Source organism: Cynocephalus volans, chromosome 4 (genome assembly GCF_027409185.1).
Source record: "Cynocephalus volans isolate mCynVol1 chromosome 4, mCynVol1.pri, whole genome shotgun sequence".
In the NCBI taxonomy this organism is placed as follows: domain Eukaryota; kingdom Metazoa; phylum Chordata; class Mammalia; order Dermoptera; family Cynocephalidae; genus Cynocephalus; species Cynocephalus volans.
In genome coordinates, this window is record NC_084463.1 from 130,221,396 (window position 1) to 130,247,333 (window position 25,938).

The window sequence follows — 25,938 nt, forward strand, 5'->3', positions numbered from 1 at the left end:
TGTGTTAGGCCTATGAATGACAGCTTCCCTGCTTGAAGCACACAGAAAGCACAGCCTTCCTCATTCACTGACAGGACTGTGGCCTTTTCACACGTTCCTTCCACAGCAGTGTTTGTCCCCAAACACTGGAACTCGACACAATGGCATTCCTACTCCAACACCCCCACCAACAGCACCACTACATAACAGGAATGCTAATGAGATGGAACAGGCCTTGTCGCTGAAAGTGTTAACTACATTTCATAGGAACTCGTTTATGCTATTTCAAAGATTACCAATTAAATAGATTCTGCTTAGCTCTGAGCAATTTCTAAGATGTTTCCATTTTTAAGGAAATAAATGTGATAAATGTAAGACTAAGTGACTTTATGCTGTCCTAAATATAATATCTCATTTTAATACACACGAATCAGTATATATTTAAGACCACCCTAATGTAGTGTGCTTAATTCACTTGCATGCTGTAATAGCCAAGCTAAAGTTAAAAACTGAAAATGAATAAGTTCATAAACATAAAACCGGTAGCCCTGACTTTTCTTTTAAAGCTATATTGCAATTTATTTAAAGAAATTTCCTTTGGGAATGCCAAAATTTAAAGTCTATAATCTTTTTGGCAGGGAGCAAAACAATATTGTTGTTTTTATATGTAATGCCAGAAGTGGAATAAATGGAAATATCAAGAGTTAATATAAACCTATGATTTATAAGCTTAAATTTGTTAAGGAAACAGGAATGATCATTCACCTCCATTTCACCTACCTAACTAATGATTCCTTAACACAATATTATTTAAAACTAAAGGGAAAAGGCTACCAAAAGGTCAAATGAAGTAAATGTAGTTCAAATAAAGTTCATTAACACTAAGAGGGATATTTGCTAAGAAATCCTTCTCACAAATAAACATATTGTCAGGCTTAACACTTAACCACTGATGGCCTGATTATGGTACCACTACAGTGACGTTTCTAAACATGACATATAAATTTAAATTAGGTCATGGTATAACAATGCAAAAGAAGAGACTCAAAAATATGTATAATTGAGCATGTCTAAAGAAATAGAAATTTGCATGAAAACGCATAATGGACAAATTTCTATTTCACTTTCTTCATTCTTATATTTTAAAATAAAACTTAAGAAATATTAAAACTGGTGAGTCTAGAGCTTTAAATTATGACAACTTAGTGAAAGAAATAAAGTTCATTAGAAATAGCAAAGAGCCTAGGTTTTTAAATATTCTGAAATTTGGCATAATGGTGAAATTCTTACAGATTAATCAAATAGACAATTTTGGAGACACTAAAAATGTTAAATTTTGCTCATACTTATTTATTAATATTTAATAAAACATATTTTCATTAATTTTGAGTCATAAAGACATTTTTCAAATTAAAAAAACTAAGTAATTCTCAAAGTTTTTTTTTTCTCTTTTTACGCACAATGCTCAGAACAGTACAGCTGTTTATACTTATTTAAATTTTAAATGTTTAGCACAGAGGAAGAAAAGCATGCCATTACTTTCTGAGATGTTTCTTATCTATAACATCCTCACCTTTAATAAAACTTAGAAAATGTTTGTCTTTAGATTTGATTTAATGGTGTTTTTTTTTTGCATTATAAAATGTTCCCATGTTTTCTTTTATATTACATAATTTTAGCCTCTCCAATAAGTAGAATCAAAGCAAATAAATGGTTGTAATCCAGTTGGTCATACTCCATTTTATTTCATTATATCTTAAAAAATTAAATAATATTTGAGTTAAGTAATTTAAATCTAAATGTAATAAAATATTTTAAACCAGGCTTTTGCATATGATAGCTTAATCAAGAACATAAAAATAAGTTTGGATTTTTATTTTTTTCATATTTATTATTATGAATAACCTTATCTATGGTAATTATTAATCCTGTTTCTGGATCCACTGAAATTAATTAATGAGGCAAACCAAACGCATTTTGCGAGTAAAAGTTTGTCATGGTTAGGTATTTCTTGCTAGTTCTGGATACTTTAATTCAACACATTTTTCCAGTCGATACAAGTTGTTCTTTTCCAAACCAGACAGCAGGAGGTGCTGCGTGAACACTGAGACTGACATTCCATTCCCACTCCCCTTCCTCTCTGCATGAACAGAATAGCATGATGTTTTCAAAATATTCATTTTTCAGCAGCCTGTGGCATAAGACTATGAGCTCAGTTCTAAACTGGAAGCTCCCAGTTAGAAATGTAAAACCCAGTCCTCATTTAACATGGTAAAAACGTATCCTTCACTTCTTAAGGACAAGTACAAAGAGGATTTTTTTAAATGTGGAAACTCTATTTTTATTTTATAAATGACATCAATTATTCTGCTTTGCAATTTGAATCCTGCTTTAAGATAAATCAAAAGTCCCTATAAGTAGTTAGAAAATATCAAGTCTCTACACACATACATAGAACACACACACACATTACATACACATTACAATAATGGAATGGATACATAGAAATTAAAGGACAAAATCTAGTTTACCCTGACTCAAATACATTCATTGTATTTCTATACTTTTGGCCCCTGAAACATAGAAGTTAAATAAGCATAAATGAAGTAAGTACCCTATCAAGAACCCTTGATATGAAGTTAATTCACAATTTTATTTCTCAGAATGTGATTTGTTATATTTTAGCCCAACTCCTACAATAGCAATCTGATTTTACATTTTAAAAAAATAGAAGGCTGAACATTTAAACCCTCCAATAACTTACGAGCTATCTATTCATTTTCTTATTTAAAGTAATTCTGTACAGAATTTCCACATAAGGAGTTGCCTTCTCTTTGCACAGTATGCAGCAAGAAAAGATGAGACCATATGACATCCCATACCAAAAGACGGATACAATTAGCCCCATTATTGTTGGCTTTGAGATTACAGAAGAAGCATTTTGGCTCCCTAACGGGCGCTGAGCTCACGAAATAAAGTCACAATTCTTTTATGACATGATGCCAATCATTGCTTCTATACAACCAAGTACATTTTTAAAACATATAATAAAGCAGTTTTTAAAGAGGGATGACTCACCTGTTTATAATATTTTTTTGCAGACTTTAATCGTTGGTACAAGGCCAAAAGAACTCCTTGGATGTACATCTTAGCTCCTGAGGGGCTGAAACCTTCTCCCTTAGAGACCCAAAGTGGTCCTCGCAAAGGTGTGATGGAATTTTGCAGGCATTTTTCAAGCAGAGGAACTACAAGAGAAAGGAAGGGAAAAAAATTCTTTTGACCCAACTGAAATACACTGCCTAGAACACAGCCCCAATACCAGAGCTAACTCTTAACATCTATTATTTATACCTGACCTGGGTTAAGTCTAAGAGAGGCACTTCCCGCATTACTAGTGGCCATCATGAAGGATGTATTTATATTGAGATACCCCCCCATGCAAGACTCATAAGCTTTGTGAGCACACCTGAATAGTTCTGAAGTGTGCCTAACTAGCTGCACAGAGTGTCATGGTGTGCACTGATTGCCTTATCTTCTCATTTATCACAGATGAGTTGGAACCAACCTTGCTGAAATCTACTTGCATTGTCCTGATAAAATTGTAAGATCCATGTTGTTTCTGTATATAGCTTCCTGTAGAGGAGTCTAAATACCTAAAACATCACATCTGGAAATTATTCGTAAAATATAATCCACACCTTTATAAGCCATTGTATTTGAGGCTTTTCATTGCCATTCCTTAAGTAACCCATAAAACAGGGTGGCAAGACTGTTTAAAAATAAGGGGGAAAATCTTAAGCGAGCATTTTATTATACCGTTTTGTTTCCAAGTTTCTGGGATATAAGCTAGTCAAGGATTTAGGAATGTTCTTTGAGGATGCGTTCTGTAAACACATAAAAGATATTTACTTGTGAGGCTGTATTGCAACATCCATATAGACTTGACAGACATGTTTATACACTGTTTCACATGATTAGCTTATAAAGCCTTTCTACTGTAAAATAGTCAAATAACATGGCAGCTAGCTAACATTTTTCAAGATTTAATTTTCCTCTGAAAAGCCAGAGATAAAGAACTAATAAAATCTTAGGCACACTTGGGAACCCAGAAAAATGAAAGGATATTTTTTTAAGCTTGGTCTTTATTTAAATAAATACATGTCACACAAACATATACATAAAAAATAACTATATGTCTTGGCTCCTTATTCTGATATATATTTCTACTAGAAAAAGGAATTAAATAAATCACCAGCAAAGAAAATACGTCCAACCCATTGGTTATGTTATATGTAGCATATTTTATGCAGAGAGGCCTAGTGCAGCAATCTGGAAATTGAATTACAATTAGGTTCAGCTGAGCTGCTGAGAGGCTGAGTTATGCTAATGACCTTTGCTACTGGTATTCTGCTGAATTTTGCTCTTAGTAAAAAAGTTATGCATTTTATGGCACTAAGTTCTACAGCTCTCTACCAAAGCACCATTTAAAGTTTGTCTAATAAATTCAACACTAAGGAGAATGTTGAAAACAGAGTTGAAGATTTTCTATTACTACAAATAAAGTTAAAAGGAAATTACACCTCAATAGCTATTTAGACATCTTCTCAGATGTGTGCACAAAATTCACTCATCCAACTTGAGAAACTAGTTTCTAAAATTTATCTATCTATCCCATTTTATACACTTAGAGCAATTGCTTTTCTGTGTTTTATCATAACAAATGCCTCAAACTTTTAAAAAACATAAGATCATATAAACTATAAAAGAAATAAAAACTAAGAGAAATAAACTTTTATTTTCAGAATTATAATTCTTTGATATTTCAAAAATGTATATTAAAAATCCATCTTGATTATATTTTACCTATAGAAACCTCACTTAAGAATCATCACTGCTTTTAGTTTACTGCTACAACATTCATCTCTTCCTATGCATTAGATTTTAATTTATACACCTTCAGTTGGTACAGCCATTGAACCTAACACACTTTTTGAACATTGAAAAGTACTATATAAATAGATGTTAAATTGAAATAAAGTTAAATAAATTGAGGAATAGGTGATAAATTGAATGATTTACATCCTAGAGTTAATCTTGAATTTAAACCTCAGAAAATTTTATCAGATTCTCCGGTCTTACTCATCTATGCTTATCACAAAATAACTTTCAGTTTCTTTATGTCAGCCCAAGGGACTCCAAAAAAGCATTCACAGGGTTTTCTAACACTCTTTTTTCAAAGTTTGTACTCTCCATAAGAATTTAAGAAAAAAAATACAGCTTAGGGAAAAAATAAAAATTATTCCACAACTTTAGCAGTGTCAGAATTGATATCAGATGGAAAATAGCTCCCATGCTCCACATGATTTATATAATTAGGAATACTATGGAAACCAGAAACAGCAAAGCAAAGAAAGCAGTATTCACAAGCAGGTTTTATAAGGGACTTCAGAATCTGCTCTGAACTTGTTGAATAATCTGTTCAGTATTCCAGAATCTCCCTGCTGGAAGCAGGGTCCTCATTATAACCACATGAGCACTAATAAAGGTTAGCCTCTGAACTAAGGATTAGAAGGCCCTTTCTTTTTGGAAGCTGCAAACTAGTAACTTTGATGATCTTCTTGAAAAGGAAGACAAAGCACACTCCAAGAACAAGCAATGTTTCTACTAACTAGGAAGGTACAGAAAACATAAGAAAATGATATGCCTAAGTACTTGGAAAGGGAGTATAAATCAGACTAACATGTTATATTAAAAAAAGAAAACATATTAAGCAGTTATCATTAAAGCACTCTCCATAGCAAGGTGCTTTGGCCTAAAATGTCGTTTTGAAATATAATTAAATAATTGGTTGGAAAAAAAAGTCACTTGGCTTTTCAACCCAACCATAGATACTAACATGGATGTGAACTATTTTTCTTGAGTGTTTGAGTAGGTATTCATGATATTCTATACCAAATAAGAGCTCATCAGTGTTCCTTACCAATGGTTTTCTTCTCTCTTTTATGTAGCATTCTCCTTTTCTGAAGTAAAACTTTATTCTGTTAAAGAAGACTTAACAAAACTTACCTAGTTTCTCCTATTTACATGATTGTGACAAGAACTTTGCTTTTCTGTATTTTCAGTATTTTCACTAAGCAAGCCCTCAACATTTTATATAATACCAATGGTTTAGAAATTAATCACCCCTTACATTTATCAATATGCACCCATCAGTTTAAAGGGGATCATTCCACTGGGATCATTTCCACCATGGGAAAGGTGGAAAGTTATGTGAATGATTACTTCTTATCCATTTCGTTTAATCCCAAATTATGACTACAGGGCAAACTGAAAATCCAGTGACTTTAAAAACAACTTCAAAAAGTAATCCAATGGGGCCGACCCCGTGGCGCACTCGGGAGAGTGCGGCGCTGGGAGTGCAGCGGTGCTCCCGCAGCGGGTTCGGTTCCTATATAGGGATGGCCGGTGCGCTCACTGGCTGAGCACGGTGCGGCCGGTCACAAAACGACAAAAAAATAAATAATAAATAAAATAAAATAATAAAAAACGTAATCCAACGGGTTTGGGGCTAAGACTGAGGATGTTGGGTAAATAGATCATGTAACTAAAAAGAGTAACTTCGTTGGACAGGGCTAATTCTGAGCATCATGGGTAAATAGATCATATCATCAAAAGTAAAAGCTACATTAATTTCATAACTATCAACAGATACCTTTCTCACTCATGGTGCTCCATTTCCTTTGCATTTCTTTCTCCTTCTTTTCACCTATTAATATATTCTTTTCCTTCAAGGCTCGTATCAAATGTTACCCTCTCTGACAAAATATCCCAAGTTATGTAAGCAGAATTAATTGCTCCCTCCTCTATGCTTCCTATAGAATATTTTTACTTTTATTTTTCCCTTATTGATTTGTATTTGTCCATATCTTCTTCCCTCCCACTTCCAATCTCCAGTAAAGCCTAAACCCTTTGGGGTTTGAGGTCAATGTATTTTTTAGTTTGTTAAAAACAGTGCTCAATAAATGTCTACTGGATGAATAAATGATATTTCAGATCTACTGTGGACAGCTTATCTGTAAGTAAGTTTTAGGATCATGAGCACGACAATACACAATCACTTAGAACCTGTAACCTTCTATAATCTAAAAAAAAATGTGATCAAAATTAGATAAATAAATATGATCAAACTAGAATTTCAAATCACATTTAGAATATGTGCAATCCTTTTATTTTAATTTTCCTTATAATATTATTTGAAGACTAAGGAGGAAAACAAATATAAAAAGAAAACCATAAGATTCAGCAATGAAGCATTAACTAGCCAGGAGAAGGTCACAGGTGGGCAGTTTAAAAAGTCCTTGGAAAACCCTTATGTAATTTGTCCTACCCTATCATAAACTATGCTTCTATAGGAGAAGGCACACAATACAATTATTAAACTTATCAATTAGATATAATTATTAATTAGATACAGACTGGAAAGTTTTGTTAAGATCTACACGTAGGGAATATACATCCTTCTCCAAAAGCAACATCTTATATTACAATAGTCACTTTGCATACTGCATTTGAAACTACTAAGGAAAGTTTAAAAGATCAGGATTTTTAATTAATATATATTCAAAAAGCATAGGAAATAATCAAGGGCTTTAATAACCTGCTTCCAACTAAAAATTAAAATTCACACCAATTAAATATCCAGAATCATAATTTACATAATATTGTAATTTTCACATTTCAGTCAGAGTACATGAAACTATGAAAGAAGAGAGCACTGCCCAGAGCATAGTTACCTATAAGGAAACTTCTATGTATGCTCTTTGGCAGCAAGCTGCAGGTCTCAGCCTCAAAAATGCTCTGCTATTGTTTGCAGGACATCGTTCAGAAATACATTAAGACATTTGGAAATTTCCCACCAATTCAATTGGAATTTATTTCATAAAATGAAGTTGAACTACAAATTATTTTTTAGACAAAACAGAGTGAGTTCTTAAAAAATACTAAGATTTGACTGCTTCCCAGTCCAGGAAATACGCCTATAGGGAATTCGAGCTAGTGCCAAGGTATGTGTGTGTGTTAATGCTCCTTATCCTGCTTCAGGTAACAGTTGGAAAGCTCCTGGTCTCAGAGCAACCAGCAGACACCACTCAAATGCATGGTCTGCTGGGAAGACTGAATGACAGAGAGCGTACTGTCTCCTGTGTTGCTTGATTTATATCAGTGTATTTTTTATTCAAACAAAACTAAACTAACAGCTGCTGTGTACTTTTGTTTATATGCTATATGTCAAATCTTATTGTCCCTAAGGTACTTATGAGAAAAGATTTAACAGTCGTTTTCTTAAATACCGATGCCTACCCAAATTTGGATTTTTCCTCCACTGAACAAAATGACAAGCACACGATTGCTATACTTAGAGCAATCTTTCACAGCTGCTTTAGTTTTTCAGTGATCCTATTAAACTGACGGCATATTGCCTGTGGGGTCTACAGTGTTATAATACTGCTGGAAAAGACATTGATTTGTATGATAGGATCAAACAGAATAGAGATGCATTGAGGGGAAGAATTTCATAGGTCATATTGTTTTTACCTGAGTAAAATTTAATTTAGACATTATGACCTTTACAGGACACCTGGTTATTTTAATTGCTGATATGTGGGTGAATGCTGACATTGGGGCTCAGGAAGTATGAAATCTTAGGAAGTCCCCTCTGTTTTGCAAATGCAGCCTGAGTCATGTCTTTTCTTAAACTGAACGAAGTAGCTGTGCATTAAATATGCTGGCACATCTTCTGCTTGAGCAAGTGGACCGAAATGGTGTGAATTGTTAATGCCTTGCTGCTTTGGTTCACGGCTTGTGATTGATCATTTGTAACTATATCTACTCCTTGTTCCATGAAATCAAGTATGGAGTAATGGGTTCATCAGATTTTGGGGTTAAATTGAGAGTGAAGAGGTACTGTGTGTGGAAATAAGAGTTGCCATGTTCAGGGCTGGCCTTGTAACAGCATGGAATCTAAAGGCGATATTCAAAACCACTTCACTCATCATACGCTTACTGATTCTGAATAGGGCCCATTTGCAGGGGACATTTGGTAGTCTTCCAATACGCTTTATGCCTCTTTCTACTTCCACCACCATGCACATCTTTTTTCCATACACCCCTCATTGGTAGAACAGGTCAGCATACACAATTCATTCATTTAAATGACTTGATTTATACAAGTAGAAATAAGCTGGGATTCTATTGTCTTCATCTTGTCTTCCCCCTCCACAAAAATAATGGAGTGTGTCTTTGAAAATACAAGTATTTTGTGAACTCAAATTCTTGGGCATCTAAAATATTTGATATTTAGTAATGATGTAAAATAACTTAATTGGATTGGTATATGTGCAACTTAAGATTACTTTAAAAAATTGAGAATTAACTATACCTAGACTATTTTTATGTAGCAGCAGTCTATACCAATACATAAAAATTGAATATATATGAGATGCTTTCTTAAACTTTAAAGTTCTGTACAAAAATTTAAAACATTATCTCAGAGTTCGTTTTAGAAAGTATAATGCACGGAACTCAATAAATAAATCTAACAAAACTAGAACTAATGGCCTTTAGAAATGTCATCATGTAATTGCTTGCTCTAATATCTGACACTTCAATTATTTTAGATTATTATTTATTTATATTACTAGCCCAAAAAGTTTAACCCAAATGGTATTAAATGAGGCACAAATTAACTTTTGACCTAGTAGGAAAAGATGTAAAAGAAATGATAGTAAAACTTGCGAACAAAATCAAGTATACAAAGCACTCACATATGTAAATTACATTCAGAAGCAAGCTAACTGTAAAATATCTCAAATTCTACTGTTATACTGTACAGTCACACTAATATGAATCTAAAAACTGTAGCTAATTCTTTTCTTTCTTCTTTTTTTAAGTCTCAAAAGCAGAAATAATAATACCCAGAACACACACACCTAATTCAGAGAGACATAGGAGTCAGTTAATGTGAGTAAAGCAGCTTGGTCCCTATGCTAATGCTAATGCTAAGTCAACATGTTACTTACAGTTAAATATTTTATTTAGGATATAAAATATACATGTCATGAATGATTTATATTAAATGTGACAGACTAAAAAAGATTTAATAGTTTCAGCAATTACAATGGAGGATTCCCTTTTGAACTTTATTTCTCCATGTTTCTTTCACAAAAGCAGAATCTTCTATAATTAGCATTTTACACATTTTTATCTACTATTCCTTCTCTCTAAAAACTCTTAGGAGGAAAAAAACTAATCACTACTGTGTCATGTTCTTTTACATGAAAAGTTTTGTAAGAAATTGTTTTATAACAGGTAGTGAGAATTAGGCTACTTGTTTTCATTGGCAATTATACATATTACAATGTATTTTATAATAAACTTCTGGGGTTATGGACAAGTCTTCAGAATTAGAGTACATTTTTGGTGCTGAGTTCAAAGACTGAGAAATAAGAGACATAAAAACCAGAGGATAGAAAGAAAAAATCAAGGAGAAGGTGAAAGAGCAAGGACTTCGTTATAAAATTACATAAAATATCGAAGCATGATTAACCCAATAAAACCTAGGAGTGATGATCATACCTTCATGAAGATAAAAGAGTCTGTGTTTTAAAGACTTCAATAGGGAATTTCTGACAGACATAAGAGTCTACAGTAAATTAGACTGCTTTGTGAATGTTTATATACAATTCTGCATTCACATACTTAATAAAAGATGACAGTGATCCAATTATAATAGATCTCCAACTGCCACTAAAAAAACTTTCTTTAAAATCAAGCCTTCACAAAATTCCTATATCCTCTGTAGATCAATAGTAAAAATATAAATCAATGATGATTTAGCACATTCTGTTTTTGATCCAAGCAACAAGAGCAGCCCAAGTCTGATGCCTGCAAGTCACTAAGAGACACCGAGCACCAAAACTAAGGAACCCTGGAACCAAGGCAAAGTCAGAGAGAGCACAGTTCCGAGGTCTGAAGACTATTCCTGAGCAACATCCTTCTGACACAAAGGGGTTCTGAACTGGCTGCCTTTGTGTATGCCAATTCTTGCCCTAGAGATTTAAGGACTGATTCCTGCCAGCACTTGGCACTCTTATTCAGAAAATGATCTAAATGTTTACATTTCATAAAATTTGAGAAGTAAAAGCAAATGGGAAAGGGATTCAAGGACAGAAGAGAGGCAAATATATTTAATTTTAAAGAAAAAAATTTATCCATAAGCTTGATCTTAATTTCCTGAAAAATTCTAGAACAGACTGTGAAATGGTCTGTGAACCCTCAGAAAAACAAATAGTAAACATTAGGACCCAACATGAGGTCATTCACTATTAAATGCATATTTAATGAACAGAAATAGAGACTCTTGGGGAAATCCTCTCTGGGGAGCTTTAGATTTCCAACCCCAGCATATAACCGTTATTTCTTCCAGGAGGAAGCAGATCCCCACAGACTGTGACTACCATCTATTGGTTTTTAAGTGAGGTACTTCTGCATCTGTATGTCCCTTTCCAGATAAACGGGTGTATCTGCAACAAGGTAGGAGAACATGTATTGTTTACAAACCTTCTACCTAAGTCCTGTATTTAGAATTCATGATGGTTTGCTTTTAAATGTTTCTATTTAAAAGCCAAAGAGAAATATATCACTTAGTATACAAATCAAGGCAAAGAAGTAAATACTGCCCTGGCTCATGATTTTCTTCCAGAAGAAAGTAATAAAACAAATCAGAATGAATACACACACACACACACACACACACACACACACACACACACACACACACACGAGTTGCCTGTATGGGGCTTGATTATAGGCTGCAAGCTATACCTTTCTGCATTACCGATTCCCAGCTAAGAAAGCAACACCATTTTCAGGATCCAGACTGTCTGGACTATTGCAGAACTTCACATTTGGCAGAAAAGGAGCAGTACGAGGCATTTTGAGAGCATAAAAGGAGATGAAAGTGTTTTTACTAGACTGTCTCTCAGTGCCTGAATTTTTCACTTACATCAAAAGGTATCTAAGTACAATGCTTCTCAGAGAAGGCCAGCATCCCTAATTTTCATACTATTTTACAATGTCTACTCTGTATTGTTTAGTCCTGGGCTAAACAACGTGGGAATATAGAGAAGGTTACAAAATCTCCACCCTCATAAGATTTACAGTCTAGAGTAGAGACAGACTTTAAACAAATAACTCCCCCAGAAGTTTTCTTAATTACAGTTGTGATAATTACTATATGAGGGTACTTCAAAAGTTAATGGAAAGATTAGTATTATCCCTCAATTCTATTTTCCCACAGACTTTTTGAAGTACCCTCATACACAATGTGCTATGAATGTAACAGGAATATCCATCTGTAATGACCAATTTAATGTGTCAACTTGATGGGGCCACAGGCCACCTAGACATTTGGGTGAACATTATTCTGGGCGTGTCAATGAGGAAGTTTCTGGATGAGAGATAAACATTTGAATCAGTAGACCAAGTAAAGCAGATTGCCCTCCCTCATGTGGGTGGGTCTCATCCAATCAATAGAACAAAAAAGAACAAAAGAAGAATACAACAAAAAGACCGAGTAGCTCAAACTGTAACCACACATCAGTTCTCCTGGGTCTCCAGCTTGTCAAATGCAGAGCTTGGGACTTCTCAACCTCTTTAATCACATAAACCAGCAGTTCCTTATAATAAATTGAGAGAGAGAGACTGTTTCTCTGGAGAACCCTAACAAGTACACCATCCTGGACAAGGGAGGAAAGGGGAATAGGAGCAAGACAATGTGAGGAAAGTTTCTCAGAAGAAGTAATATTTAAACAAAGATCTTAAGATGACTAGCTAATAGCTTGCAAGAAAGATAGTAAGAGAGAGAATTAAGAAAGATAGGATGACAGAGAAATAAGAGGAAACATAATATAATAAGGTATTAGATCATGAAGGAGAGTAATTGTTTGAAGAACAGAAATAAACAAAGCAACTTGAGTGCAGAGAGGAAAGGGCCAGTAATACTAAGTAAATGTAGAGAAGTTTGGCAGGGAGGGACCAAATCATGAAGGCCCTTCAGATCATAATAAAGGTCTAAGCATTGGTCAGTATGCAAGTTATGAAAGACTGAAATCATTTTCTAAAATAATGTCAGTAGAGTGATGCAATTAAAAGACTTGTGTCTAAGTTGGAGATAAGTGAGCCTGTAGATTCACAACCAAATGAACAACCATATCCAGGGAGGATTAATATAATCTGAAGCAAGGTCTTGGAGAGGGTAAAAGTGGTATTCATACCAAATTTATAACTGAAAACAAAAATGGGAGAAACTTTTTTTTTTTTTAAATTTATTTTTTGACCAGTAAGGGGATCGCAACCCTCAGCACAGTGTGGTCTGCACCACGCTCAGCCAGTGAGCGCACCAGCCATCCCTATATAGGATCCGAACCCACAGCCTCGGCACTACCAGTGCCTCACTCACTCGAGTGAGCCACAGGGCCGGCTCAGAAACTTTTAGTCCCTAAGCTACAGATCAAATATCTGAAAGATACTAACAGGCTGACCTACCAAATAAAAACTTAGAAGTAGAAATTTAGTAGGTAGTGATGTATAAAATTCTGTTCCCACATCTAAAAAATCAGTACAAATACAAGATAAGGCTTAAAAGAAAAGTGTGAGCAAAAACTTGGGGCCTTTAGTTGACTGCAAGTTTGCTACAGGTCAAAGGTATGATATGTCTAATAGGACAATTATGCAATTGTAGATTACATAATGAGCTGGAAAACAACAACAACAACACCAACAAAGAGAAGGTAGGGCTGCTTTACTCATCATTGATTGACCTGAAAAATTGTGTAAAATTTTAGACCTCATGAAGAGGAATACTGAAAAATCTAGACAGAATCCAGAAAAGGAAGCAGGAGGGGCTGGATAAATAGTTGGAAAGATAAAGGATATTTAACCTGGAAAAGATTTAAATGATACATGTTCAAATATCTGAAAGGCAGTCATAGACTAGGAATTAATTTTAAGACCAATGTTAAATGTTATGCTTAGTTCCATGGTAGATATTAGGAGATTTTTAGAGATTTTTTTTGAAGTTTAAGACAAAAATCTCTCTTTAGTTAAAGAGAAATCCTACACACAAAACAGAAATACTACATAAACAAATTTTATGGCAAATGGCACAGAAAGAATCAAAAGAAGTTATGAAAAGAGAGTATCAGTAAACAAAATAAATAAAGAGAAATTTAAACAATATTTTAAAACTTTGCAGTCTGAGGTCTCATTTGAAGCCTGGTGAAAGACTCAAATTTTGAGGGTCCAGCTCAACCCTGCCTGAATTCCTGATCCACAAAAATTGAGAAATACTATGTTTTTTGCTTTAAGCTGCTAAGTTTGGGGATAACTTGTCATGCAGCAATATATAACTAATACAGATTTTGGATAAGGGACAGTGTAGTGTATTCCATTATTATTCAAAATATTTGCTGCCCCTCTCTGAAGGAAAATTATACTTCCCTCCTTATTCATGTCAGGTTTAGTTGCATGACTTGCAATGCTCTTCCCCATGGAAGGGCTATACATCCTCACACTGTTAATGAGTTGGCATGTCACTTGCGTTGACAAATGCTACGTGCAGTCAACCCACAATGATACGTAGCATAAGTGAAAAATATACCTTTGTATAAGCCACTGAGAGTTCTATGGAAAGAGGAAAAATACTACACTGAAAGTTTTGGAGTCATCTGTTACCACAAAATAACATACAGTAACACATCTTGACTGACACAAATCACTGAACTTTGAATAGATGAAAAATACGAAGATTATTCCAAATGAGCATAAAAAAGCATAAGCAAGGGTGAGGAAGCTGGACACTATATGAGTCATTGCAGTGTACAGCACATTAAAGAGACTGATCGAGCTACAACAGAAAGACCTTGTTGGGTAGCTGTGAATTGTGGGTGATTGAGTTGGATGGATAGGAAGAGATCACTTAACAAAGATTCTTGAATGTTGGGATATAGAGTGTGGAGACTGTCTTGATATGAAGTTTTGAGCAAAAAATATTAAGGGATATTTTAGGAAGATTAATCTTTGACAATATAAGGGATTAAGACTTAGAAATGGAATTTAGCTGTCTAACCAAAGAATACAAATTATGTGATAACATTAATGAAGTACAAAAAGCTAACTATATTTGGTATCTATTGCCACACTAGTGCTGCATAACAAACCACCTCAAAAGCCAGTGGCATTCAACAGTAAGCATTTATTTATCTCATGAGTCTACAAATTAGCCGGGTGGTTTTGCTGGTCTTAGCTGGGCTTGTTCACATGTCTTGGAATCAGCTGGCTGTCAGATGAGCTAGGGTGACCTTGGCTGGGAAACTGGAGTGAATTGGTTCTGCTCCACTTGCCTTTTTTTTTTTTTTTTAAGTAATTTATTGAGGTGAAGTTCGCATAACGTAAAATCAACCATTTTAAAGTGAACAACTCAGTGGCATTTAGCAGATTCAAAATGTGCAACCATCTCCTCTATCAAGTTCCAAAACATTTCCATCATTTCAAAGTGGAACTATTTATACATTAAGCAGTTTCTCCCCAGTCCTCTTTTCCCCCAGGCCCTGGCAAGCACCAGTCTGCATTCTGTCTCTATGGATTCATCCATTCTGGATATTTTATATAAATGGAATCACACAATATGTTAACTTTTGTGTCTGGCTTCTTTCACTAAGCATAATATTTTTGAGGTTCATCCACCTTGTAGCCTTATCAGTACTTCATCCTTTTTCATGGCTGAACAACATTCTACCATATACCATACATAGTCTCTACATTCATTCATTCATGGACATTTGGTTTTCACTTGTTGGCTATTATGTATAGTGGTGCTATAAAAATGCATGTACATACACTTGTTTGAGCATCTGCTTTGAATTATTTTTCTTATATACCTAGGAGTAGAATTGCAAGGCCATGTGGTAATTCTATGTTCATGTTTTGGAGGAACTGTGAACTTGTTTTTCAAAGTGGCTGCGCCATTTTATATTCCCATAAGCAATGTACAAGGGTCTCAGTTTCTCCACATCTTCACCAACATTTGTTATTTTTTTGTGTGTTGGTGTGTTTGTGTGTATGTTTTATTACAGCCATCCTAGTACATGTGAGGTGCTCCTTCATTGTGGTTTTGATTTACATTTCCTTAATGACTAAGGATGTTCAGCACCTTTTCACATGCTTGTTGTCATTTGTGTATCTTCTTCAGAGAAATGTCTATTCAAATCATTTGCTCATTTTTTAATGGATTGTCTGTCTTTTTGCTGTTGAGCATTTAGGGGTTCTTAATATATTCTGGATATTAATCCTTACCAGATATGTGATTTGCAAATATCTTCATCCATTCTGTAGGTAGTCTTTTCACTTTCTAAATATGTCCTTTGATACATAAAAAATTTTAAATTAAATGAAGTCCAATTTTACCTATTGTTTCCTCTTATTGCTCATGCTTTTGGTATTATGTCTAAGAATCCATTGCCAAATCCAAGGTCTTGAAGATTTGCCCCCGTTTTCTTCTCAGAACTTACTGGTTTTAACTCTTATATTTAGACTTTTGATCCATTTTGTGCTAATGTTCACATATGGTGTGAAGTAGGGGTTGAATTTCTGTCTTTTGTATGTGAATATCCAGTTGTATCAGTACCATTGGTTGAAGAGACTATTCTTTCCCCAATGAATGGTCTCTATTAGTCTTGGCACCTTTGTTGAAAGTCAATTGGCCACAGATGTATTGGTTTATTTCAGGTCTCTGAATTCTGTTCCACTGGTCTCTATGCCTATTCATAATTCAGGTATCACATTGTTTTAATTACTGTGGTTTTACTTGTAGTAAGTTTTGAAACGGGGAAGTGTGAGTCCAATGCAAAGAGTTTGCAAGGTTAAGGGTGGAGTCCTCTAGAAGACTGCCCTTACTTAAGATATCAGTCACATGTTCTGGGGTCCCCAGGCCTCCCTCACTTTTGACTAGCTGGCTACAAACTCTGGGGTTACCACTACTCCCTCAGGTTCAATAATTCACTAGATGTCTCACAAGACTCAGGAAAGTGTTACAGGACCAAGTTGGTCAGGAACCCTGAAAAGTGATTTTGGAGAGCAAATAACAAAAAAGATTGAGACCTTTGGAAGGGCTTTGATTGGGTGGCTTCACACTTTGATGGTGCTTTAATATACAAGGGCTATGTAAGTTTTGTTTGCTTGTTTGTTTGCTTTTTAACCTCAGTGGTGTCTAGCAGCTTATTATATTGGGTCATGCAGTTGAATATACAGTTTTGTAGTTGTTTGTTTACTGAAGAGCCTATACACAGAGAATAAAGAGGTTGGCTTTAAGTTTCATAAGAAGCAAGGGCTATGTAGAATTTGAGCTTGACGGGTCACAGCAACTAAATGCAGTTGGGATTATTTTCCAATAGCCTTGGCCTTCAGAAAATGCCAGCATGGGGCTGGGAATGGCCTTAGTATATTCAGGTGGGCTGTGAAAGGCTTAGCACCCCTAGCTGGTCATGCCTGCCTCACTGAGCAGGCTGCTACTACTTACTCTTTAACCATGCAGTGAACTTCAAGGCAAGTCTGAGATTGTGATTAGATCATTTTAGGCATTGGAAGATGAAAAAATGTTTGCTGCTTCTTGGTGTTTTGAAGGCAAATCTGTAGGCCAGCACTTTAAAGTATAATGGCAGCTGAGTTCTACATGTGCTACAGTGAAGTTCTATCTTTAAATTGATAGTACCAGGCCTAGATAGGCAACATTAGATCTGTTGTCTCAAATTCTATTCTTTATTATGTTATTTTAAACTGCATTCTGAGCCAAAAAGGAAGTGTGGATGAGCTAACTTTAGATTCATGAGTCTTGTCCATATGCTTTTAAAGTAAACTCCACCAATCCAAGATGGCTCTAAATTTGTTTGTCACATAAATTTTGAACGTGGTTCTAAATTTCATAAACCCAAACTGTGGCTTCACCTATGGAAATGTGGTAGATGTACTATAAAAAGAACACTCCACCTTTAGTTAAGGTAGAGAAACTATTCAAAGAAAATACTACATATCTAGGAATCAAATTGGCTAAAGAAATCAAGGAGAAAGTAAGGTCATTTGAAAATATGCTTCATTATATGATCAGAACACAGCAGTGTATGTACAAAAACGAAATAAAAGAAGACAAGCTGATTTAGCTGGAGGACAAAAGCGATTTCCTTAGATTAAAGGTAAACATCTGATCCAAGCATACACGTTTGACAAATATAAAAAAGAGAAACTGAGATCCTGCAGGCCAGCTATGAGACATACATTCAAGCCTAACTCTTAAAGAGGTTATTTTAAAAGAAGAAAATATTTTGTTTGTTACAAAATCAGAAACTAACTGGGGCCTAGTAACAGAGGAATAAAGATAAAATCTTGGAGAGCAGACTTACAACAATCCCCCAGAGGAGCCAGAATCCAAAATAATGTAAAGAGGTGGCATCTACGTTACAGACAAATTTACAGTAAGAGCAACTTGGGAATCTCTTTTGAGGACCGAACAATTACACAAAGAGTGCACATAAAATCTGGACAAATTGGAGAGGACCATTAGTATGAAATACTAAAAAGGTGTATTGGGTGAACTCTAAAAATTCATGGGTCTAAGACTTAGGAAAGGCAAAGGGAAGATGAATTATATGACAGGGGATCTAGGCAGAACAATAATAGATCCAGGACTCCAGATCTAAATTAGATGTTAGATTGTGGGAGAATAAATGCATCCTGGGCAGGATTATTTAACGCATGGAAGTGAAAATGGATAAGACTGGTTTGAACAAAAGCTATTGACGTGAATAGCTGCTTCAGTTCAGAAATCTACCAAGAGTTATTCTCAAATTGGAACCGATGTGAAGATATGGGAAAAGCTGTGCCTTTGAAGTAGGTTTCTTAGACTTAAATCATCCTATAGGCAGAGGCCATTACAGCAATCACTGTGACCCAGGATCAAAAATGTCGCTCCTAAAACAAGGTGGATGCTAAGCCACCAGACAGGGACCACTCTCAGTTCAGCATGGAGTCCAGAAGCACCAACTCAGAAGAGAAACAACACTAAAAGGTTTGGAATACTTTACAAAGGGAAAGAACAGTACCTCAAATAAGCCATTATGCCTTGCACTGCCACCAATGCAAGTTTCCAAATATTCTGAGAATGTAATACTCTCAGTACCCTTTTTGAGAATAGTAATGATATTAACAGTAATAACTATGTAGCTAGTTTTATGTAATGTTTACCAAGTGTCAGGCATTTGTTCTAAGGATATGACACACAACTCACTTAATACTTGCAACAACCTATTAGGGTAAATATTATAATCCCTATTTTACAGATAAGGCAACTGACTCTCAGAGAAGCTAAGTAACCTGTCCAAAGTCATACAGTAAGCGGCATAACTGAAATGTGAACTCTGGCTCCAAACTCAGAGCACTTAACCAATATGTTATGCAACCTCTTTGAGACAGAAGACAGTATACACTGGTCAATTTTCCCTCAAGATATTGTAAATATATGATGCCATAATTAATGCCTTAATGGGATATTGCTTCCCAGCAAGTTATATCACAGGTCATAGACCCTGGTCAGCAGCATAGACCAACTGCATCTTGGAAAGTTTTCACATGAAGAATGTTTTCTCTACTCTGACTTCCCTCACTTAGTCTCTGCTATGGCCTTTGGCAATAATCATGTGGGTCTGGATTGTGCCAAACATAGGGTCCTGGAAACAACATTTTGCATGAAATAGCCACAGTTTCTTGGATTGGCTTCTGTTCTGAATGATTTGCTGGATGTGGTATAGATGTTGTGATAATCATTTTGTTTGGTTGGAAGTAAGGCATGTGAAAAAGTTGATGTAGACCTAATTCAACTTCTATGGTCCTGAGGGATGACACCCTCTCCCAGAACCCAGACTGTGGCTGCTGAGGGAATTCCAGCTCAAATCAGGCATCCAGAAGCCATCTGGCTGACACTGGGAAGAATAAAACTTAGAAAGGACTTTAATTTATTTGCACTTTAACTTGAGGAGTTTCAACTTTCATTGGCTTTTAACTCACAAAGGTAAGATAATTTAATTTTGGAATTTGCTTCTGTGCAGACTTTAAAAGTTTGGATTTTAATTTATTTGAGACTTTATTCTTTGAATTTTAATTTCCCCACAAAAATTTAATAATGAGCAAGAGTTAACATTCAAATTTGGGGTATCTATGTTATTGGAATTTTATGATTGAAAATGTTAATTATGTATTTGATCTTTGTGCAGAATACCAAAGAACTTATCAAAGAATACATAGCTATTTTGGACAGTGCTGCTGGGCATCATTTGAACTGGGAAACAAAATAGAAAGTGAATGTTCAGTGTGCCACAGAATGGCCTTGGAGTTGATTTAATTAACATACCATTTAAAGTCATTTTAGAACCAGTAGAGTAAATTTTACACTACCCACTATGATCTAGAAGGATCCACTAAGGAGCAGCATATGGTAATTGGAATAGAAGCCTCATAAAGTTCATAAGAGACTGAGGAAGAGTGAATCCTCTGGTTCATCATATGTAATAATTAAGCCAAAGAATTTAAAAGATCAAAAAGTTGGGGGATATTAGGAGAAATGGGAGTGTTATTAAACTACTCCCTCAAAATAGGACACCATCTACATCTGTTTCTGTTGTGCCACTGTTGAATGATTAGTAAATAGGGGAATGACATCAGAATGATGTGGAAGTTTGGTTGGCAAATATGTGCTTTTTCCTAAGCAAAGGAAACTAAAAGAGTAGGAGTAGAATTCTATCCTTTAGCAGTAAAGGAAAAAGCCCTTAGTCTGGCTGCTGCACTGGGGTTCCCACCCAAGAAAGGTGCACCCTTGGCCTTACATGGCTTTCTGACAGTGGGAGTTTTGCTCCCTCCTGTGCCTTCCTTAAGAAAGCCCCATTGGCTCAGACTTCCACTTCACTTCCATCTGCATTGTCTCACACCCTACTTTTTTTGTGAAGCTTTAATATCCTCTGAAGCAGCACTCAGAGATGCCTGCCCACACTTTTTACATTATCTCCTATGTTAACTATTATTTTAGTTACTATTCTGGTTTTAAAGGTGCATAGATTTTGAAGGGTCTTCCCAATCCTATTTTTCCCATAGCTCTGTTATTTGCAGGGGGGTGAGGGGTGCATAACTTTGCAGAATGTATTTTTCACAGTTTTATTACTATAAACTAGCATGTTGACCATCTATTAGAATACAGTATCTGTACACAGTAGGTAGTTCCCTTCTACTTTAGAAAGGATAGATATATTCAGGAGCCATAACTAAAGAAATTTTCCACATGCGATAATATAAATTTATTTACTAAAATCTTCCATGGTTTAGAAATCTACAAGCAATTTGAAAATCTTGTGGGTTTTTTTAAAGATTTTACTAGACTTGACAAAGTAATAGTTCAAAGTCATGTCAAATGTGCTCATTTCTCATGCATAACAGGAAAACTTGCAAGTATATCTAATTCCAAAAAAGAAGCAACAGATAGGAGAAAAAAAAATTATTTTGTGTATCTGTTGCTCTTAGTCCTTGGTGAAATTACACTTTTAATCTGTGCTTATAAATAAAAAGTAACTGCTATGATCTTAACATTAGACACTACTAAATGACTTTTTCTGATCTGATACAAAGCAAGTAAAAACAAATGAGTCATATGTCAAATCAAAAGAGTATCAGCATTTATTTATTTAAATTAAAAGATAACTTTCACATAACACTTGACCTTTCTCGAGCTGAGGTTCAGAAGAGCATCAAACATAAAAGTTTAGGGACCTCAATCATCTGAAGCACAAAATCATAGTAACAAACAAAGTAAGAGAAATTCAAAAACCTAATGTTAAGTGACTAGGGTGCTACAGACTGGAAGTTCCTCCAACAGGATTAACTTCTTTAAGTATTTTAAGTCCAGTGAACTTGTAATGCTTCCACTTGTTAGTAGTTGCATAGGCTAATTTCAGCTGGCATAATCTTTTATAAGTATGCAAAAACATAGGGCAAGGCATGCATTAAAATGTGATAATAGCACACTTCTGGGACATGTGAAGCATGAGGCATGAATCTGAATACTTCTGGCATCCACAAAGTACCACGCCTCAGAGTCAGTGCTTTTCCATTTTGATAAGTAATTCTTTCATACCATATTTGGGAGGGAGAAAATATCAACTTTCTAAATATAAATCTTTCATCTTTACCAATGTTTTTTATAGTTTTAATTCTAGCAGACTACTCAAATCTAATCTTTTAATTCCAGGTGAGCTGGAAATAATTCATGGCTAGAAAGGGTCTTAAGAAAATATGTTATTTTTTATTAATGCAAATTGGGGTGGGGGGCAGTGGGTGGGTTCCAGTAAAAACAGGAAACTGCTAGACAAGTTTAAAAAGAGCTGTAACACTTACTAATGCAAGTTTAAGAGTGATTATAAAATATTGTTGATCATAAAGAAAATGTTGGCAAGCATGATGGGGGAGGAGGCAAAAATGCAAGAAAAGAAGAAATCAACTTTAATAATAATACTTTCAACACCCCCCCAAAAAAAATTTTAAAAAGGATTTCTTGTGTTATATATACATTTTACAGGTAATTTACTTTAATCCTTCTAGATAATGGGTAGGTATCTGCAAGAGCTTTGAAATCTTCATATGATAACTGAAATGAAAAAATTATCATATCTAATAGAAACAGTAAAAATGACCAAGAATTATAGATGACTTTTTAAACATACACATTAGCCCAAAAATTCAAGTTATAAACAGTAAGTATCAAAATGTCACAGTTATCATTCAGTAAGTGTTAATTAAGGATGGTAAATCAAAGAAATGGTCTGCTTTTATGTAGCAGAAGTGAGAAAATTGGAAACAAATGGAAGTATCCAGTGTAGCCACATCGCAAAATCACTATAGCTGTCTAGAACTAGACTTGCAGTTAAAGTTGTGTTGTTTAATATTTCTTCATGGAGTTAACGTTTAAATTAAGTGATAGGACCATCCCTAAATGTTTAAATGTTTAGCACATTTAAATTCACAAATGTGGAATTCATGGTATTTTTGTGTTCAGGGACTAGCAAAACAGTACCTTTAGAGATATCAGACAGAAATCTCATCTTTTGGCAAAGACATACAATGAAATTTTGACAAAGACGTACGATGAAATTGTCTTAAAGCCCATTTCATAACTTTTGAATAACCTCCAGAAGTTGACCAAAATATTTTTAAAATCTTTGTCTGAGCATACAGTAGTGCAATTTCTTTATACCAAAGAAAATAGCTGTTAAATTATAAAAATGTATCAATTACTTTTGTTTGTTTAGTTATGATTTACTAAGGTTAATATGCCCATCGATATTTTTAAAAAATCCAAAGTTGTCCTGAAATAAAAGATTCCTAAAATGTTAATGCCCTTCATTTAATGAAAATTATTTCCCTTTGTATAAGAATATCATATTTATCCCTGTTATAATTAAACTTTTATTATATTTCCTTTTAACTGTTTAAAGTAAAAACTAAATTATATAATGCCTTTCAAAATATTATCACGATTTACAAAATCTTTGCCACTCACCTTTTGAAATATCTTCAATTTTTCTGCCATACAGATCATAAAGATATCTGGCTGGTGAATTTAGATTCAGTCTCATTGTACAAGTATCTAAAACCTACACAGAAATAAAGAAAACTGTAACTTATTACAGTAAGCTCTGGTTAAATCAAATACACATTTAAAGTCCTTTTCATACTACATGGCTATTATAATTATATTGTAAAATAAAATTTAATGATTTATAAAATGTTTCCAATATATAAAATAAAAAAGTAGTTAAAATTGTTAGATCCCAATGCTACTTTTAAAAACATACACACAAGTATTAGAAAGAAAGAAAACACAGCAAATATTAAATAGTGGTAATCTACTATTTAAAAAATGATGTAAACTTCAGGACTCAGGGACTTTTACATTATTCATATTAGTCTTTCTATTTTCTATATTGTCTATTTATTTTACAATGGGAGGATATTACTTTTCAAGTTAGTTTTTAAGGTACTTTATCTTTTAAGTTCTTTCCAAATGTCCTAAAATAAATTATAAATGTAGTCTGACCATAGTTCACCTTGGTAGCTTATGTTCTTTGCATACAAAAAATGGGGCTTAATGAACTGCATTTCAAGGTTTTCTACAAGAATGCGTCTTGAGGACTTCACCTTTAATAGTTTCTAATATGCTAAAGTTCTCTTTTTAAAAATATTTTAATATTTGGACCTCTTGTTAATTTACATGTAGCCGTTTAACCCACTGTAACAATCATCTTTCCAACTATAGAAAAGACAAACATGCATCAGTTGGAGAAAAAGTTCTACTCATGAGGTGAGGAAAAACAGGGGGGTTAGGAGGTATCAGGTAAAACCTGAGACAGGTTTTATTAGGTTTTCAGAAGTGACCCAAAACATGAAAATCACCATATTCATCTAAAAATACAAAATACATTTCAAATAAAAATTGAAAGTATTCTGTTGTGCATTTTTACTATTTATAGCTATATTGCTTTCCTAAACCCAAGAACTACTACCAAAGGACAGTGTTAATTTATTATTATACAATAAAAAGAACATCTTCCAATTGTTCAAACCATCTTTCAATTGCTGATACCACCCCATCTTCATTTTTGCCCACTTTTATTCCTACTTTAAAATTGAAACCCATCATCCCAGTTCTATCTCAACCAGTCCATTTGCTTTGTGACAATGAACATATTTAAACACTTTAATGTTTATATAGAGGCAAAATTGTACTTCCCTTTCAGTCTGGAAAACAACTTTCAGACATTGTGACTGATTTGGTTTGTCTAGTTGCTGTATCAAATGACGTGTTGCATTTTAAAGGCAAATATTTAACTGACAAATTTAATTTGATGAATTGGCCTTTAATGAGCTATATCAAAGGTTCTCAGCCTTTATTCTTCTACTACATGTGACTAACAATGTTCCCATGTGCCACATATACCCATGGGCATTCACGTGGTTATATGTGTTTCTTGCACACTAGCTGCAGTTCAGTGTGTTGGGCAATTCTTCAGAAACTGTGTATTGCTGCTATTTTCCTCACAATCAAGAAAGCATATCTGTTTGTTATTAAGAATAACATCATAGGAATAATCTTGAACTCTAATTTATGAGGAAAAGATCTTTGACAATGTCAATGCTTTACCTAGTTAAATAACAAAGTACTTGCAATGTACTTTACACGTGACTATAAATACTGCCATATGGAACAAATTCATTAACTCCTAATCTGCCTATTTGGAGTGTGTAAATGCAGGCATTCAATTCCTGACCAATGCCATGTGTCCTAACAAGACAGATACAGTGCTCTCTAACTTGGAATAGCCCCTCTGATATCACTTTTTCTACCTCTCTCCAGCCCCCTTCCCCTTGGCAGGGACTGGCCCTTGCCACTGAATCGAATAAGGTAACAACCCTGGTGATGCTCTAAATGTTACTCTTCCTGCTTTCCCTTTCATTCTCTTGGGTCAATTTCTTTAGTGACTACTATCCACAAGTTCACCTAGGACCCCCATCCCATCGACTGAAACCTTTACTAAAGATGCTTGGAAAACAATGTTCAAAATATAAGAGAAGGTATCAGGAGGACAAACGAGTTTTGTCTCTGTCTTGAGACAGAAAGGAGAGTGGAACATATTGACTAACATTGGCATAGTATACATCCTTGTGTTTTTTAATATTCTAAGTAATTAACACAATTGGGCTCTGAACAGCAAAATTCTCCTATTGGTCACGTCCTTGTGTGACCTTGTGCCCAAA

General features: G+C 34.6%; 1 protein-coding gene and 1 pseudogene across 1 annotated transcript in view; both read right to left on the reverse strand.

The window, feature by feature from the left end:
* DCDC1 (doublecortin domain containing 1) overlaps positions 1-25,938 on the reverse strand; it is a 451,490-nt gene that overhangs the window by 354,032 nt on the left and 71,520 nt on the right. Inside the window, exons 7-8 of the mRNA XM_063095688.1 lie at positions 23,684-23,777; positions 3,058-3,224 (exon numbers count right to left, since the gene is read on the reverse strand). Of these exons, the coding sequence (XP_062951758.1) occupies positions 3,058-3,224; positions 23,684-23,777 (261 nt within the window). The remainder of the gene's footprint in view (positions 1-3,057; positions 3,225-23,683; positions 23,778-25,938) is intronic.
* On the reverse strand, positions 22,463-22,519 carry LOC134377429 (U7 small nuclear RNA; annotated as a pseudogene).